The sequence below is a fragment of the Ranitomeya variabilis genome, chromosome 1 (genome assembly GCF_051348905.1).
Source record: "Ranitomeya variabilis isolate aRanVar5 chromosome 1, aRanVar5.hap1, whole genome shotgun sequence".
NCBI classification, from domain to species: domain Eukaryota; kingdom Metazoa; phylum Chordata; class Amphibia; order Anura; family Dendrobatidae; genus Ranitomeya; species Ranitomeya variabilis.
Window position 1 is genome coordinate 705,817,255 of NC_135232.1, and position 20,117 is coordinate 705,837,371.

A 20,117-nucleotide genomic window follows, 5' to 3' on the forward strand; every position below is an offset into this window, starting at 1 on the left:
ATCTGTTTCCTCAGGAATCTGGTGCTAGCCAGTGATCGCTTCATATTTTTGCCATGTCTTGGTAGTGCAGCCAGTGTTCCTATATGATCTCTGCTTCCAGCTGTATCCCTAGGAACAGCCATTGTCTTCGTATCTTTTTTTGTACCTTTTCCTTCTTTGTACAAGGTAATGATCTCTTCTAAATATTTGGAACAATTTCTTAGCTTAAGACCGACGGTATTAATAAATGCAATTAAATATCTCCAACCCCTCAGCCAGTCCAGGTATTTAATTTGTTTTATCTGAAGTACACCTGATGTAATACAACACTATTAGTTGCATCAGGTATTCGCTTGAGATGTATGTGTGCTCTTATGAGGATGAGTAATTCTGAGACTGCATCTGTCTATCATCTACTTTTCCATCTATATACAGTATCTATCCTTTTTATCTACCTACTATTATTACTTCTGAATTATTATTATTACTTACGTTCTACTGAATGCTGGGTCCATAATCCTCCTTTGTTTGTGCCATTGTTCATGATTCCGATTACTTAATAGGCCTTTTCCCATAAATCTATAACATAGAAGAGAATGCACTGATGTACTGGAATTTCCCCTTTTGGCCGTATTCACACATAGCGGCGGTGCTGCTTCAAGGCAACTGCTAAAAACTGCAGTGACGCCAAGCTGCTCCAGTCTTTTAATTGCTTCCTACACAATCATCTCCACTAATCAGAAACAAGGTTTCTGCCATTTTGGAGGCATTCTTGTGTTGGAGACAAGGCCTAAATTTTGTTTTGTTGGTAAGTATCCCACAGCAATCTTTGCAGGTCTAGGAGTTTATCCCGTTGTCTTCAATGACCCTACACCAACCTGTCTCCATGGAACGCATGACCTACGTGTCAGCAAAAAGAGTGAGGGGTGAAAGTGCGTACCCCAGAGAAGACTCTGAAGAAACGCCCAGTTGGTCTACAAGAGATTTCACATATTCCAAAAGTGAATTTTGCTGCAAGAAGCGACACAGCGCAAAATGGAAAAAAATGGCAGAATCAGAGATTTTTATAAACTATTTAACTCATTTGTTTGAGCAAGTGACGTGTCCTGTTTATGTGTTATTTACCTGGCTCATGAGTACTCTAATGTTATGGCATGTTTTAAGTATCTGTTCTTTTATTATGTCTGCTATGCACATTCTTTACTCCTGAGTTCACTGCTATAGAGTTATCTGTAAGTGATTCTGTGATTTAATGTATTATGCACATTTAGATCTGTGGAATGATGTTTTTTTTTAAAAAAAATCTTCAACAAAACGATTAAAAAAAAAACCAAACAAACTAAAAAACAGCTCTGCCAAAGGGGTCTCCACTTCATGACTGAGTTGCTGCGGATCCTTCTACTTCTCAATAATATCACTCACAGGTGATGGAGGAAGATTTTGGAGGAAAGAAATGTCATGAATGGACTTGTTACCCCGGTGGCTCCTATTACAGGACCGCGCTGGTATCAGTGAGCTCTGGACCTCCGGCCAGTCTGTCACTTGTTAGTAAAGGCAGACGGCATGACAGGGGGGCTGCATGTTATACACTGGGGGCAATGAGGCTGGAGGTTATACACTGGGGGCAATGGGACCAGAGGTTATACACTGGGGGCAATGGAACCAGAGGTTATGCATTGGTGGCAATGACGCTGGAGGCTATACATTTGGGACAAGGGGATGGAGGTCATACGCTGGGGCAATGGGACTGGAGGTTATACACTGGGGCCAAGGGGTCAGATGTTATACACTAGGGGGAAGGGGCCCGATGCTATATACTGGGAGCGAGGGCATGGATGTCACACACTGGAGGCCAGACATTGTACACTGGGGCGAGAGGACGGATGTTATAAACTGGAGGTGAGGGGACAGATGCTATACACTGCGGGCGTGGGGCTGGGGGCTAGATATTATACACTGGGGTGGCGAAGACCAGAATGTTATACACTGGGGGCGCGGGTGGCCAGATGTTATATACTGGGGGTGAGGAACCGGATGTTATACACTGGGGGCGAGGGGGCCGGATGTTATAAACTGGTGGCGAGGGGCCACATGTTATACACTGGGGCGAGGGGCCGAATGTTATACACTGCGGGTGCCGGTGGCCGGATTTTATATAGTGGGTTCGAGGGGACAGATTTTTTACCCTGGGGGCAATGAGGCTGAAGGAAAAAACTGAATTTATTAACTAAGATGTGTGACTTAATGCTTTTCTGCATATACTGCATCTTGTACTTACCGCTCTCCAAACAGACTAAATAGACGATCGTAATACCAATCCCTCAGATATTTTGGAGACATTAAAACTTCCTACAATATATAAATGTACAGTATCAGTACAGAAGTACAGAATACAGAATCTCCTTTCTCAAAATGACCAACATCCACCCTATTCTTCCACCAAACTCCCCCTCCATGTATGTATGGAGATTGTGCACGGGGCACAGTCATGGAGAACAGATAATAGTCTTCCCCAAACTGTTCCCAGAAAGAAGAAAGCTACAATTGTCCACAACATCTTGTGCTGAAGTATTAAGATCGCCTTTCAAAGGAATTAAGGAACCGAGGACGCCCCCTGATAACATCCCATAGCATTATCCTCCTCCACCATCTGTACAGGGGGGGCACAATGCAGTGAGGGGGTAACGTCCTCCTGGAATCACCAAACCCAGGCTCCTCCATCAGAGAAGTGCGATCCGTCACTGCACAGGACACCACTCCTCCTGGGCTGGGGTTGTATATAGAATGGTTGTTTGTGCACATTATGGCAGTAATACTGGGCTTTAGGCCGGTTTCACACATCCTGATATTTCCAGTACCGGAAAAAACGGTACCAGAGATACCCGTGTCCGTGTGTGTACTATGTGCGGCACACGTGTGGCAACCATGTGCCACCCATCTGCCGCATCAGTACCACACGAACAGCTGCCGGGGAAGAAGCGCTACAGTAAGCGCTATTTCTTGGCAGCTGGTGCTGAAGCCAGCTCTCATCATTCTCCCTTGCTCTGCCGGCGATCGGCGTAAGCAGAGGAGAATGATGTCTGAAATATGACAGCAGGTGGGGGCTTTTGGGACTCTTACCCCCATCATGCGACACCTGCTGCCACTAATAATAGTGACAGCGGGAGCTGATGATGGGGAATTCCACAGACGCCGCCTGCGATCTAGCTAAATAAATGAATGAAAAACCCGACGTGGGTTTACCCCCTATTTTCTTGAACCAACCAGACAAAACTCACAGCGGGGGGCTGCAACCCTCAGCTGTCAGCTTCTGCAAGGTTATCAAGAATAGAGGGATCCCCACACAGTTTTTTTAATTATTTAAATAAATAATTTAAAAAAACGGCATGGGGTCCCACCATTTTTGACAACCAGGCTTGCTAAAGCTCACAGCTGGGGGCTGCTATTCTCAGGCTGGTAAGGGGCCATGGATATTGCCCCCCCAGCGTAAAAACAGCAGCCCACAGCTGCCCAGAAAAGGCACATCTATTAGATGCACCAATTCTGGCGCTTTGCCCGGCTCTTCCCACTTGCCCTGCATTAGTGGCAAGTGGGCTTGATATTTGTGGGTTGATGTCATCTCTATAATGACAGGTGACATGAAGCCCACGGCTTAGTAATGGAGAGGTGTCTATAAGACAGATATCCATTATTAACCCTATAGTTACATGTTAAATAAAGACACAGCCAGAATAAAATCCTTTTCTGTTGGCAGAGCAGGGGAGAATGATGAGAGACGGCTTCAGCACCAGCCACCGGGGAACAGCGCTTACTGCAGCGCTTCTTCCCCAGCAGCCGTCCGTATGATACTGATGCATCACACGGACGGCATCCGTGTGCGGTACATGTTTACATGGATCCACTGACTTGAATGGGTCCGTGTGATCCGTGCAGCTACGTGTGGGTCAGTTGGACACACGGTCCGTGAAAAAAACACAGATATGTGCACAGACCCATTCATCTGAATGGGTCTACATGCGTCAGTGTCTCCAGTACGTGTAAAAACTGTCACCACACGTACTCGAGACACGGATGTGTGAATGAGGCCTTATATGGTATATGAAGGGAAGCCAGGAGAAGATTTTTAAAGTAATCCAGTAAAATACAAATATCCACAAGATTAATATTGTCTCTTATATGGACAGAACAGAGTGAGGCAGTGAGGGGGATCATATGCGAGGGTCGATATCTGTCCCCCAGGATGCAGACGGAGTCCTCTTAAACCCGCTGGAGTGCCTTGTGTTCACAGCAGGACACCTGTGAGTCACAAGAAAAAAATAAAAGAAAGAATGGATTGGGTCCAAGTAGTGACTCAATCAGATTTTTATGAAAACTCGTTAAGGGCTTTTACTTTTAGAGGGATTTGCAAGTTTGGTAGTGGGGCAAATCCCTCTCTCCACTCCGGGTTTTGGAAATTGTTCTATTGTCACGATTCCATTTAAATCTGTCAGTTTTATCTTGTGTGTGTCAGTGTTGGAGTTTGCAAGTTGCAGAGCAGGAGGCTCTGTGCATCCCGGGTCTGTGTGGAGCTAACTCAGAGCCAGGGACTTCAAGGCAGCCGAGGCACCCAAAAGACACGGCGGTGCCATTGTCCACAGCAACGGGGTTTGAGTTCTGGACTGTGTTTATGGAAATCCGTCTGCGATCCGGAGGACATCACTCCTATGTGTTAGTTCTAAAAATAAAGACACCATTTATGTTGAACTTTCTGTGGTCCCTGCCTATCTGTTGCACTGCATAACCCCACTGCACTACAACAGTCAGATTGATTTATAAAGCAAAATTCTATTTAGCTTGTGAGTTTCTTACCTTTACTGATTCTGGACTCACTGTCAAAATTGTTACTGTGTGTAAACTATTGATTCGTATTACCGGGCCGTAAGTCTCAACCCTGGAAGTGAACAAAAATCAGTGTTTTATAGAGGATCTGTCACCAGGTCCAGGTCTGATACCTTATGGTCACTGTCTAAGGGGCTCTCTAAATGCATATGGTAGGTGAGGGCCCTGTGTGCTCCAGTCCCTGATTGCAGAGATGTTTTTGCTGCTGAAAGATGCGCTAAAGTTATTAATGGGTGCATTACTTGGCAAACGCATAAAAATTTGGCGCATCTTACTCCAGCGTATCTTTCATTAAGAATGCCAGTCTTAGTGAATCGTAGCCACAATATTTATATGGTCGCAAAATTAGTTCCCACCTCCTACGCAAAGAGGCCACACCACCTAAAGCGCCACATAAAGCGTCCATCACTGCTCACCCGATTGTCTTCACTATCACCAGTATAGTAAAAGAAATCTCCACTCACCAATCCAAAAACAAGTCATGCACCAGTTGGTTCTTCTTCATTACGTTCAATATTTTGTTCGAATGTCCAAAGAAAAAGCTGCAATTACAAAGTAATTGTGTCATACTTACATGATGAATATTCTGTATATAGCTGGGTTTTTCCACAATTAATGGGAACCTGTCATGTCAGATATAGGGTTAGGTTATTAACTCTATAACCCTGCAAGTTACTAGCGATACGTGCTGTCAGTCATAGAGGCGGCCAGTGTAGCACTGTGAGTGGCGGCTGTAACCATGCCCCCACACTTGGACTGACAGTCAGATCTGCAGTGCATCAATGCATAGCTGCTATATCAGTCATAGTGCAGGAGCGTGTGGATCGCCCCCAGGCGCAGGGCAATGGGGTACTCGGCACAGGGTCCCTCGGTCTCGGTTCTGGGGATGTCACGGTGGCCTGACCCGGTCCGTGGCCCTGCTGAGGGGCGCCAAATTAAAGGTGTAAGTTTGTACGGTGTTCGTGACGCCACCTGTGGTATTCGGTCAGGGTGACCGACGCTGCTGGGGGTCCGCTGGGGTGATGGAATGGCAGCCAGATGGTATACCTTCCCACAGGTGAAGTATGTCCCCAGGGCTTCCCAAAGTGTGTGGATGATGATAGTGGTCGTTGTAAGGTGCAATGAATAACGAGGACACAAAGGTTACAGTCTCTTTACCTTTTACTGAAGACTTCAGCGTCCGCAGTCCAGAGTACTGCTCACAGGGCTGGCTGAGTCCGGCCGGTCCGAAGGCACATCCAGAGTTCCCTTAGCCAGGAGGAAATCAGTAGCCTTCCTACTAGCGCCTGTGTGTTGTAGTACCTCCCTGCTGAGCACCACGGGAAAGTCCTCACAACCTTCGTGAATATTTCTGATGTTCTCTCTCTCTGTCCCCCAGATGATATGGATAGGACGACCCGTATGACGGGGTAGGCCTGGAGTTAATTTATAGGGACCCTAGAGATGCCCCTCTCCCACAATTGCCTCCGTGTCTTCTTAAGTATTTAGGTTGGGCAGCCAACTTGGAATTGACTGTCCTGCCATTGTCTGGAGTAATGCGTAGAGTCAGTACTCCCTCGGTGTTCCGGCCACCAGCCAGGCGCCTCGGAAGGAGGCTGCCGATCTCGGGGCAGGACTCCTCCCGGTATTATCTCCTTGTGCTGTGACTTCGGTTCTCACTCTCCACAATATACTTCGCTTCGTGTCCTTTCTTAGGATGCTGCCGCAATGATGTGCAGGCGCAGCTCCATAACGTTCCATCTCTTGCTAGGCCTCTGTCAGGATCCCACCCCTGACAGGGACCCCCTGTCTGCAGCTCAGATGTTCCTCCTTCTCCCCCTGTCTGCCCGACAGGTCCTCTCTGGGTCAAACCCAGGCAGCTTCTGTCTGACTTCCTATCCAACCCACCAGTTTTACCCGTGTGTGATGAGTGGCCTAGTAGATAGAACCTTTGCTCCCCCTGGTGGACTGGAGTGTGAAGTGTAGTGTGTGACTGTGATACCTGGTCAGGTGAACTCCTTTAGTACCATCAGACGTAATATCACTCCCCTTGGTGGAAGAGCGACATTACTGCAACGACCAGGACTCTGGGGCGCTGCACGTGCATACAGCCACCACTCACTATGTATTGACCAGTGACTAAAGGTGGCTCCCAGGACGAGTAAAGTCCATTTTCTCCATTGAGTATGGCGGGCGGACACCTTCCTAACGCTATTACCTCCAAATTAACCCTATATCTCAAAGTTATCAATGCTATCAGACATAGCAGGTATGGCCCTTTAAGCAGATATTCTGCATTTCCCAGCCCATCCCCTGACGAAGGCAACAAGCCGAAACGTGCGTTGGGTCGGCACGCCATCCTGTGCGAGAGGGACTACACTATTCCTGTAAGCACTTTTTGATCTTGTGTTTGATCACTACTTTATACATTATTTCCATGCTAATCGTGTCCCTTTTCTCTAATCCACTGGATTCGTTTTTGATATCACTATACTTTATTATTATTTTTTCATCATGTTTCTCAGCAATATGATTTTTTTTTTTTTTACTGAGTTTTTTCACAATTTGTAGCACTTGTGTTCTGTGGTACACAAATAATTGTTTTTTGGTTGCATTATTTATATGATAACACATATGTGATATACACTTTTCACTGTTTATTTTTATATGCACATTTTTTTTAATTTTTTTTACATTCATTTTCTAGTCTCTTCTTCTATATAGATTCAGTATTGTTAATGGATGTGCTGCCTTATATATAAAAAATATATTAAAACATTTTTTTATATATATATACATTGTCCTTTTGGTTCCAATTATTGTTATTAATATTGTTATTCAATAAAGTACTTATATTTTTATTCTGGACTTTTTGGTCGGTTGGTTCTTTTCCTTTGTGTTTACTTCCCAGCCCTGAAAGACCCTTGTTTTGAGCAATCTCCACTATCAGACCCTTATATCCTATTAATATTGTAAAGAAACAGTTGATGTGTAGCAATAGTGTAATTATTGCTGTTTTCAGTGTTTGCTTTTACATTGTGGTGTATTTATGTTGAACTGCAGCCATCATTCGTCTCCTTTATGCATTTGATATTTTAGGCTATGTTCACACGATCCTTTTTTTCCTGCGGATTTTTCAGGTCCTGTTTTGGAAAACCCGCAGTGCAAATCCGCGGTGATTTTCACTGCGGGTTTTTGTGCAGTTTCTACTGCGGATTCCACTGCTGTTTTCCAACTGCACTTTCCTATTGGTGCAGGTGGAAAACAGTTGCGGAATCCGCAGCAAGAATTGACATGGTACTTCTTTTTTTCCGCAGAAAATCAGCGCGGATTTTCCAGCGGAAAAAAGGAACATTGGAACAGCGGATTTTGTTTTCCATAGGGTAACATTGTACTGTACCCTGCATGGAAAACGGCTGCGGATCCGCAGCTGCAAATCCGCTGCGGATCCGCAGCAAAAAAAGGATCATGTGAACAAGCCCTTAGGTTGTGCTGATCCATTCTACTTTTTTTGTTTGGCCACAGAAGTCAATTAAGGCCTCTATACACATGAGACTAAAATCGGCCAATCTATATGTTCTCCCTGGATATAAGTCTCGCAGTGGCTTCCCTATAGGCTATGTTCACACGTTGCGTTTTTGATGCATTTTTTCCGCAGGCAAAACACTCTCTTGGCAGTAAAGAAGCTGCTTACAAAAAGCAGGTTTTTCTGCTTTTTTATTGCTGCATTTTTGTTGTCTCTTGTTCATTCTGATAAAGATTAGTGGGCCAAAAAAAGCCTGATTTACTGTAATTTATTTTAGGTTTTTGCACCAAAAACTGATACCTGCGTTTTTTGCTGCGTTTTTGCACGTACTCATTGTTTCCTATGGGTGAAAAAACTCTGCAAATACGCTGAAAGTGACATGCTGCAGTTTGAAAAAATGCATCTGTTTGACAAATATTTAGAATTGAGAGTCCTCAGTGGTTGATACCTTTTAACTGAAAAGATAGTAACAAATTGCAAGCTTTCGAGACTACACAGGTCTCTTCATCAGGCTGCCGTCACGCTAGCAGTATTTGGTCAGTATTTTACATCAGTATTTGTAAGCCAAAACCAGCAGTTGAACAATTAGAGGAAAAGTGTAATAGAAACATATGCACCACTTCTGCATTTATCACCCACTCCTGGTTTTGGCTTACAGATACTGATGTAAAATACTGACCAAATACTGACCGTGTGACGGCAGCCTCAGGCATAGACTAAAAGAAATTCTGGAGAATCACATATTTATGCACAAAACATCACAGGAAAAAAAAAAACATGGATAAGACAGGTGACATGAAGCAGAATTACCATGGGTGATAAATAGTTACAGTACAGACCAAAAGTTTAGAAACACCTTCTCATTTAAAGATTTTTCTGTATTTTAATGACTATGAAAATTGTACATTCACACTGAAGGCATCAAAACTATGAATTAACACATGTGCAATTATATACTTAACAAAAAAGTGTGAAACAACTGAAATTATGTCTCATATTCTAGGTTCTTCAAAGTAGCCACCTTTTGCTTTGATGACTGCTTTGCACACTCTTGCCATTCTCGTGATGAGCTTCAAGAGGTAGTCGCTGGGAATGGTCTTCCAACAATCTTCAAGGAGTTCCCAGAGATGCTTAGCACTTGTTGGCCCTTTTGCCTTCACTCTGCAGTCCAGCTCACCCCAAACCATCTCGATTGGGTTTAGGTCTGGTGACTGTGGAGGTTAGGTCATCTGGCGTAGCACCCCATCACTCTCCTTCTTGGTCAAATAGCCCTTATAAAGCCTGGCGGTGTGTTTGGGGTCATTGTCCTGTTGAAAAATAAATGATGGTGCAACTAAACGCAAACCGGATGGAATAGCATGCCGCTGCAAGATGCTGTGGTAGCCATGCTGGTTCAGTATGCCTCCAATTTTTAATAAATCCCCAACAGTGTCACCAGCAAAGCACTCCCCACACCATCACACCTCCTCCTCCATGCTTCACGGTGGGAACCAGGCATGTAGAGTCCATCCGTTCACCTTTTCTGCGTCGCACAAAGACACGGTGGTTGGAACCAAAGATCTCAAATTTGGACTCATCAGACCAAAGCACAGATTTCCACTGGTCTAATGTCCATTCCTTGTGTTCTTTAGCCCAAACAAGTCTCTTCTGCTTGCTGCCTGTCCTTAGCAATGGTTTCCTAGCAGCTATTTTACCATGAAGGCCTGCTGCACAAAGTCTCCTCTTAACAGTTGTTGTAGAGATGTCTGCTGCTAGAACTCTGTGTGGCATTGACATGGTCTCTAATCTGAGCTGCTGTTAACCTGCAATTTCTGAGGCTGGTGACTCGGATAAACTTATCCTCAGAAGCAGAGGTGACTCTTGGTCTTCCTTTCCTGGGCTGGTCCTCATGTGAGACAGTTTCTTTGCAGCGCTTGATGGTTTTTGCCACTGCACTTGGGGACACTTTCAAAGTTTTCCCAATTTTTTTGACTGACCTTCATTTCTTAAAGCAATGATGACCACTCGTTTTTCTTTACTTAGCTGTTTTTTTCTTGCCATAATACAAATTCTAACAGTCTATTCAGTAGGACTATCAGCTGTGTATCCACCAGACTTCTGCACAACACAACTGATGATCCCAACTGAAGCTGAATGATTGTTCATCTGAGATCTATTTAATGTGCATTGGGGGCTTATGTGAAATTAAAGGTCTTTAATTGATCCTTTTTCTTTGCTGAATTGTTGATCAAGTCGATAAGGACAGATCATACATTATCAATGTATGCATACACCTTCCCTATCCATCAGTTGAACTTGATGGACATGTCTTTTTTTTTCAACTGTACTATGTAACTGTGAATTAATAACTATATAACATTCTCACTAGCACATATACTGTGTGTTTACTGCATTGTACATTTCTCTATTTTACATGGAGAAGACCTAGGATGCAGTCTCTGTTCTTTCTCGTAAGACGAGGTTGCTCAAGGACAATACTGACTGATTATTAGTTAGAGAACAGAGTATGGTCATCCATCCAACATAAAACAATCTTTGCATTTATTAAAGTATGTATGTGTTTTGCTTAATTGGCCAACGGTTTCAAACAATTTATATAAAGGCTTCTCTACTGAAAATAGATTTCCAATAAATTGCACACTGATTGTTTACATAAATTTGCACTCTGCACCTTATATATCTCTATTTAATCTGCCGCTGCGTTCCTTTTAGTGTAGTTGGGCAGCCTCTGTATTGCATTGTCCAAATTATTTTCATGTCATTGTCATTAATACAAATGTAATATTTTGGATTATACTCTGGTTTGTTGTTTATTGGAAATATCTGTCTCTGTTTATGTTCTCTGTCCAAACTAGTGTTTGTATAAATCTTGGGCAATTTTGTGTATAATACTTTACTGGAATTAGCCATAAAATCCCTTTAAAAACCCATTGGGGGTTGATTCTCATGTCATCTTCCATCACAGGAGGACTCCATGACCTGGTTTTTACTTTATCTTTCTTTAACACTCCTTTTTATAATCTCACTTGTAAATGAACTTCTTATCTCTTGACAACCTGAGACTGGTTGGATACTTTCCATATCGGTGATCGGGCACATGGCTGTGTTTTATCAATGTAGCTATCATGCACCCAACTTTAAAGGGGTATTCCAGACTCCATAAATTAGCACCTAGCTTTTGTTAAGCTGATAGCTATTAGATCTGTGCCCCTCTTTTCCTCAATGACCATGTGATGGTGGCAAGGAAGAGTTAAATGTAGTAGCCAAGTGCAACCCTCAGATATCCTCTTATCTTTACTACCATAGATTAATAATGTGCAGCGCCCCAAAGTCCTGGTCGTTGCAGTACTGTCGCTCCGCCACTAAGGGGAGTGATGGTACGTCTGATGGCACTAAAGGATTTCACCTGACCAGGTATCACAGTCACACATTACACTTCACACTCCGGCCACCAGGGGGAGCAAAGGGTTCTATGTATTAGGCCACTCCTCACACTCTGGTAAAACTGGGGGTTGGATAGGAAGTTAAAGAGAAGCTGACTGGGTTTTGCCCAGGTAACATCTAGTGAGAGAAGAGGTTGCTTGGGAAAATTCAGGGGGGTCCCTGTCAGGGGTGGGATCCTGACAGTGGCCTAGCGAAAGGGCAGATCGTTACGGAGCCGTGCCTGCACTTCATTGCGGCGGCATCTTACGAAAGGACACGAAGCGAAGTATATTGTGGAGAAGTGAGAAACGAGATCACAGCACAAAGGCGATAGAACCAGTAGGAGTCGTGCCCCGAGATCGGCAACATCCTACTGAGGCGCGTAGCCGGCGGCCGGAACGCCGAGGAAGTATTGGGCTCCACGCATTACTTCAAACCAACGGCAGGGCAGTTAATTATAGGTTGGCTGTCTCACGTAAATCACCTAATGAAGACAACGGAGGCAATTGTGGGAGAGGGGCATCTCTAGGGTCCCAGAATAACTCCAGGCCTACCCCATCATACGGGTGCGTCCTATCCATATTATCTGGGGGACGGAGAGAAAGAACAGAAACAAACATGACAGTTGTGAGGACTATCCCGTGGTGCTCAGCAGGGAGGTACTACAACACCCAGGCGCTAGTAGGTAGGCACTGATTTCCACCTGCAAAGGGAACTCTGGATGTGCCTTCGGACCGGCCGGTCTCAGCCAGCCCTGTTAGCAGTGCTCTGGATTGTGGATGCCGAAGCCTTCAGTAAAGAGGTAAAGAGACTGCAACCCTGTGTCCTCGTTATTTACTGCGACCTACACCACCACCTACACCTTTTATTGGACGCCCCTTAGCAGGACCACGGACCGGGTCAGGCCACCGTGGCATCCTCAGAACCGAGAGACCCGGTACCGAGTACTCCGCTGCCCTGCGTCTGGGGGCCGCTCCAAATGAATAACACAAGTCCAATATTCTACCAGTGGGACCCACATTGATCTAACACTTGCCACCTATTTGTGGAGTCTGGAATTCCTGTTTACTTGTCACTTGTTACATTATTCAGAGGGCATCTGATGCATGGCCAGCCTACTTCAAGCTGAACGCAGTGGCATACCGCGGCTAATATGGGGCGGCACCAGGCCCCTTCGCCCAGCATCGTACATTCAACTGTATTGGCATCCTGGTCCTGGATGCTGATACAATTGAAAACAATGATGGCAGATGGAGCTGTCACCTGAGGCTCCCTCTCCCATCATTCCTCCTCTGCATCTGAGCTCTGTGACATCTCAGCGCAGAAGGTGCCATGATGTCACTGCAGCACACCCTGAGTGCTGAGCAGTGCAGAGTCTCAGAAGATACTGAGGAGACCGGAACAGCAGGGGAGAGGTGAGGTTTTTTTAAAAATGTATGGAGCGCTATATGGGGCCCATAATACTGTATGGAGTGCTATATGGGGCCCATAATACTGTAGGAGTGCTATATGGGGCCCATAATACTGTAGGAGTGCTATATGGGGCCCATAATACTGTATGGAGCGCTATATGGGGCCCATAATACTGTATGGAGCACTATATGGGGCGATTATTACTGTGTGAAGCACTATATGTGGCCATTTATACTGTGTGGAGTGCTATATGGGGCCATTAACCCCTTACCGACATCGGACGTACTATACCGTCCGATGTCGGCTCCCCTGCTTTGATGCAGGGCTCCGCATCAAAGCCGGGACATGTCAGCTGTTTTGAACAGCTGACATGTGCCCGCAATAGGCGCGGGCAGAATCGCGATCTGCCCGCGCCTATTAACTAGTTCAATGCCGCTGTCAAACGCAGACAGCGGCATTTAACTACCGCATCCGGCCGGGCGGCTGGAAATCACGTCATCACCAACCCCCGTCACATGATCGGGGGTCGGCGATGTGTCAGGAAGGTAACCATAGAGGTCCTTGAGAACTCTATGGTTACTGATCCTCGGTAGCTGTGAGCGCCACCCTGTGGTCGGCGCTCACAGCACACCTGTATTTCTGCTACATAGCAGCGATCTGATGATCGCTGTTATGTAGCAAAGCCGATCGCGTTGTGCCTGCTTCTAGCCTCCCATGGAGGCTATTGAAGCATGGCAAAAGTAAAAAAAAAAAGTTAAAAAAAATGTGAAAAAAATAAAAAAAACATAAAAGTTTAAATCACCCCCCCTTTCGCCCCAAACAAAATAAATCAATTAAAAAAAAATCAAACCTACACATATTTGGTATCGCCGCGTTCAGAATCGCCCGATCTATCAATAAAAAAAGCATTAACCTGATTGCTAAATGGCGTAATGAGAAAAAAAATCGAAACGCCAGAATTACGTTTTTTTGGTTGCCGCGATATTGCATTAAAATGCAATAACGGGCGATCAAAAGAACGTATCTGCACCAAAATGCTATCATTAAAAACGCCAGCTCGGCACACAAAAAATAAGCCCTCAACCGACCACAGATCATGAAAAATGGAGATGCTACGGGTATCGGAAAATGGCGCAATTTTTTTTGTTTGCAAAGTTTGGAATTTTTTTTCACCACTTAGGTGAAAAATAACCTAGTCGTGTTAGGTGTCTATGAACTCGTACTGACCTGGAGAATAATAATGGCAGGTCAGTTTTAGCATTTAGTGAACCTAGCAAAAAAGCCAAACAAAAAACAAGTGTGAGATTGCACTTTTTTTGCAATTTCACTGCACTTGGAATTTTGTTCCCATTTTCTAGTACACGACATGGTAAAACCAATGATGTCGTTCAAAAGTACAACTCGTCCCGCAAAAAATAAGCCCTCACATGGCCAAATTGACAGAAAAATAAAAAAGTTATGGCTCTGGGAAGGAGGGGAGTGGAAAACGAACACGGAAAAACTAAAAATCCCACGGTCATGAAGGGGTTAATACTGTGTTGAGCGCTATATGGCGCCCATAATACTGTATGGAGCACTATATGGGGCCCATAATACTGCATGGAGCACTATATAGCGCCCATAATACTGTATGGAGCACTATATGGGGCCCATAAATACTGTGTGGAGCGATATATGGGGCCCATAATACTGTGTGGAGCGATATATGGGGCCCATAATACTGTGTGGAGTGATATATGGGGCCCATAATACTGTGTGGAGGACTATGTGTGGCCCATAATACTGTACAGTGGGCTATGTGCAGCCCATAGTACTGTATGGAGGGCTATGTGGGAGCAATTATAGTATTTGCCATACTATATGGGGGCTGTTATACTGTTTGCAGGACTATGCGGGGGGCCATTATACTGTTTGCAGGACTATGTGGGGAGGACATTATACTATTTCCAGGGCTATGTCGGGGCCATTATACTGCTTGGAGGGCTAAGTGTGGACCATTATACTGTTTGGAGGGCTGTGTGGCAGTTATTATATTGTTTGGAAGACTATGTGGGGGTCATTATACTGTATCTAAGCGATTCAAACAGAAACTAAATGTAACAGCTCATAAAAACCAAAATTATAATCAAAACACTTATTTAAAATAAATATAAAATAATGTGAGTGACTACGTGCAGTAATTTGAATGGCAGACCGTTCGGGTTAAACACCGAAAAGAGCCCACAGGACATGCAATATAAGTGAGATAAAAGCGACAGAAAATGGAAAATAACTATTGGAAAAATGCCTTTATTGAGGTGAATGGCAAATTGATACAAAGTGCAAGAGTGCCTGCAAAAAAATAATATAAAATCTTGTTAGAAATAATACCATAAACTGTTAAAAAGTCAGGGACCATCCAAGGAGAATCCTGAAATGCCTTAAAATAGTATATATGTAGAGATAAACAGTAATAAATATATTGGATTATAGAGTGATGATAAAAAATTGAATATCAGAGTTTAAAATATAAATAAATCACAAAAATACTTTGTATCAGGGAACACTATAGTTGGCATCATATGTTATGGGGGAAATGAAGGGGCAATCTAGGGGATTCAATAGGAGGAAAATGACTTTATAAGGCTACGTTCATATTTGCGTTGTGCGCCGCAGCGTCGGCGCCGCAACGCACAACGCAAACAAAAACGCAGCAAAACGCATGCACACACTGCGTTTTGCGCCGCGTGCGTCCTTTTTTTGATTGATTTTGGACGCAGCAAAAATGCAACTTGCTGCGTCCAATGCGCCCGGACGCGTGCGCCGCAGGGACGCATGCGGCGCAAAACGCAAGTGCGACGCATGTCCATGCGCCCCCATGTTAAATATAGGGGCGCATGACGCATGCGGCGACGCTGCGGCGCCCGACGCTGCGGCGCCGACCGCAAATGTGAACGTAGCCTAAGGTCTGCAATGTTGTGAGTTATACTCTTCTGTGACGCTGCTGAATATTAAAGTTTGTTGTTGCTGTTTTTTTTGTTTGGGGGGTGGACAAATAGAACTTCTGCTATGGGGTACCATGATTTCTATGCACTCTCCTGACAGAACCCTTACATTCCAGGGTTTTATTTTGACCAATCTACAGGATCTCCTAACTCCACTCATCCACTCTTCTAGGGCTTCCCCCCAATGGGCCTCACTGTCTGCAGCTCTTTTTCCTTCGACACCTTAGTGAGTCCCCATAACAACAGACCGAGGGAGTGCAGGAATGTTTTCCAAGCTACTCTGGGCTGGATATACTGTATACTACTCCCTAAGCCACTGCATAGAGTACAGGGTAATAAACCAAGTAATCTAATGTACTCATATTCTGGGATATGACATATATGCAGAGGTATATGAGAGCATTGATACTACTGTAGAGTATCTCCATAAATTCAGTCCTGATAAAGTCTTTGCTGATGACACAAAAACTATGTTGGATAATAAAATCTGAGCTTGATAGTGTAATATTGCAGAACAATCTGGATAGGATGACTGAATGGGCAAACACTTGGCAGATGAGGTGTAATATTGATCAATGTAGAGTATTGCACCTAGGAAGGAGTAATCCTATTGCGGAATATACATTAAATAAAAAATATACTCGAGACTACAGAAGGATGGGGGGATTCAGGTTACATGTAAGCTGAGCAGCAGTACTCAATGTCAGGCAGCAGCCACAAAAGCAAATAAGATTTTAGGATGCATAAAAAGAGAGCTAAAATCCCGCGTTCCCAACGTATTATTACCCCTTTATAAGTCAATTGTGAGGCCACAGCTAGAATATGGGATCCAGTTTTGTGCTCCACATTTTAAAAAGAACATTCAGAAGTTAGAATCAGTTCAAAGATGTCAGCGAGATTATTACATAGGATGGAGGCCCTTCCTACATTATTTGGCATGAAATCATCTCCTATATTACAAGGGATGGAAGGCCTACCCTAACATGAATGGTTGGAAAAGTTGGGCTTGTTTAGCTTAGAGAAAAGATGCCTCAGAGGAGATCTAATTTATATGTATAAATATATGTGTGGTCAGTACGTTCGACTTTCCATAGACCTTACAAAAGATCAGGGGGCACTCCTTACAGGTGGAAGAAAGATGATTTTGGCAGCTAAATAGGAAAGGGTTCTTTACAGTTAGAGTAGTCAGACTGTTGCATGCTCAACCACAAGAGGTAGTAATGGCCGATAGTATAACAGCATGTATGAATGGCTGGGGCTCTTCTCACAACAGGTGACGTGGTTTATAGATAATCTAGTGATAGAGAATGTAAAACTGTTGGAGAAAGGTTGAACCTGATGAACCTGTGTCTTTTTTTCGACCTATGTAATTATGGCAGCTCACAGACGCTGTGTAGAACGTTTCCTTACCTGTCTCTGGGCGGCCCGGGGATGTGATCATACTTTAAATGCTGATAATGGATATAACCACAAAACAGAAGGAAGCTGATGACAGCCACCACCAGGAACAGCAGGAGAATCCAGTAAATGAGGCCCCAGAGCTCCATGGTCGCTGACCAGAGGACACCGCTGCTGCACCCGACCTGTGTGCCCAGGCTGACTGTTGTGTAGTGTTTTTGCTGTCAGGCTGCACACAGGATTGTGGGCTGTCACTTCTGGCTTGACATGTGCTCTACTCAAGGAGAAATGTTAACCCTTGGATTTCTGGCACGAGAAATGGCATTCCTCCATACCGATTACTGCACATGACAACAAAGGTTCATTGACTTGTATGGCTGCCGTGTGGCCCTGCCCTGAAACGCTGCACAGAGCTCTGCTTCTGTTTCTTCATAGGCTGTAAGCTATTAGGGGCGGCTAGACCCAAGAACGCATAACTGGCACAAAAAAGCAGCTCTTCCACACAAACCCCACCAGCCCACATACTATAACACTCTCCCCAACCCTTGATCAGTGGATTTTGCTATACTTTGTCCTGCCCCTCAAAAATCCCGTCAAAAATCCTATTATGTGTCTCTTCATATGCCTTTGTGAATGGCGTCACAGTGAACATGATCGACCACAGGTCCATTTACACGGTGCTCTTTAGAGAGCCGTTTCTTGGTATCATGGGCATCCCAGCGGTTGGACCCCAGAGACTGCAAAGTTCTCGGGATTGGGGATTACTTGGGATAATCCATTTAATAGGTGTATATATATATATTATATAAAATCCCATAGGAATAGTGAAAATAATAAACTAATATCAACCCTACCAAAGTCCAATGTTGCCTCTCCGACAACAGGAGAGGAGTGGTACTTTGTAGTGTGTATATACAGGACAGGAGGAGTGGTGCTGTGCAGTGTATATATACAGGACAGGAGGAGTGGTACTATGCAGTGTATATATACAGGACAGGAGTAGTGGTACTGTGCAGTGTATATATACAGGACAGGAGGAGTGGTACTGTGCAGTGTATATATACAGGACAGGAGGAGTGGTACTGTGCAGTGTATATATACAGGACAGGAGGAATGGTGCTGTGCAGTGTATATACAGGACAGGAGGAGTGGTACTGTGCAGTGTATATATACAGGACAGGAGGAGTAGTGCTGTGCAGTGTATATGGAGCGCCCCCACCGCCGCAGGGCCGAGGGGTACCCGGTACCGGGCCTCTGAGTCTCTGCTCTGGGGTTGTCACGGTGGCTAGGCCCGGTCCGTGACCCTGCTGGGGGGGACGCACAGTAAAATAATAGATGTGGATGGTGGTGGTAGTGCGGTGCAGTAAATAACGAGGACACCAGGTTGCAGTCTCTTTACCTCTTTACTGAAGGTCTCTGGGTCCTCAGTCCGGAACAAGGTTCACCAGGCTGCGCAAGTCCGGCCGGTCCAATGGCACCTCCAGAGTTCTCCTTGCAGGTGGAAATCTGTGCCTTCCTGCTAGCGCTATGTGTTGTGGTCCTCCCCTGCTGTGCTTACGGGATAGTCCCCACAACGGTTGTGTCTGTTTCTCGTGTTCCCTCACAACTCGTTCGGATGAAGTTCTTCTCCTCCGTCCCTCCCGGTGTTATGGTTGGGACGGCACCCGTATGACGAGTAGGCTCGGAGCTCTTCCGGGACCCTAGAGTCGCCCCTCTCCTAGTGTGCCCCCCATGTCTTCATAGGTGATTTAGGTGAGACAGCCCGCCTGTGACTGACTGTCCTGCCGTTGGTTTGAAGTATTGCCTGAAGCTGAATATAGTAATACTTCCTCGGCGTTCCGGCCGCCGGTTGTGCGCCTCAGTAGGATGTTGCCTCGGTCTTACAGCACGACTCCTACTGGTATTCTTCTTCTTGCTTTGATCTCGTTTCTCACTCAGCACAATATATCTCGCTTCTATTCCTTTCTTAGGGCACCGCCGCTATGCTGAGCAGGCACGGTCCCGTGACGTTCTTTCTGTTTGCCAGGCCTCTGTCAGGGTCCCAAACCTGACAGGGACCCTACCGAATCTTCCCCCACAACACCCCCTGCCACAAGGTGTTGCCTGGTTCCAACCCAGTCAGCTTTCTGTCTAACTTCCTGCCTGACCCCCAGTTTACCCACACGGTGAGGAGTGGCCTAATAAATAGCACCCTTAGCTCCCCCTGGAGGCCCGACTGTGAAATGTATTGGTGTATGTGATACCTGGTCAGATGAACTCCTTCAGTGCCATCAGACATACCATAGCCCCCCTTAGCGGCGGAGCCACAGTACTGCAACGACCAGGACTCTGGGGCGCTGCATATATACAGGACAGGAGGAGTGGAACTGTGCAGTGTATATACAGGACAGGAGGAGTGGAACTGTGCAGTGTGTATATACAGGACAGGAGGAGTGGTACTGTGCAGTGTATACAGGGCAGTTTCTAGCCCAAAAATGACACAGGGCGAGAGTAGGAAATTTCTCCCCCCCCCCCCCCCCCCCCCCGGCACCGAAAAT

At 45.2% G+C, this 20,117-nt stretch overlaps 1 protein-coding gene across 1 annotated transcript in view; it reads right to left on the minus strand.

The window, feature by feature from the left end:
• LOC143777948 (cholesterol 24-hydroxylase-like) overlaps positions 1-17,953 on the minus strand; it is a 39,466-nt gene extending 21,513 nt beyond the window's left edge. The window contains exons 1-5 of the mRNA XM_077267348.1: positions 17,593-17,953; positions 5,322-5,399; positions 4,828-4,909; positions 2,258-2,328; positions 472-558 (exon numbers count right to left, since the gene is read on the minus strand). Of these exons, the coding sequence (XP_077123463.1) occupies positions 472-558; positions 2,258-2,328; positions 4,828-4,909; positions 5,322-5,399; positions 17,593-17,729 (455 nt within the window). The 5' untranslated portion in view covers positions 17,730-17,953. The remainder of the gene's footprint in view (positions 1-471; positions 559-2,257; positions 2,329-4,827; positions 4,910-5,321; positions 5,400-17,592) is intronic.
• Between the last annotated feature and the right edge of the window lie 2,164 nt (positions 17,954-20,117).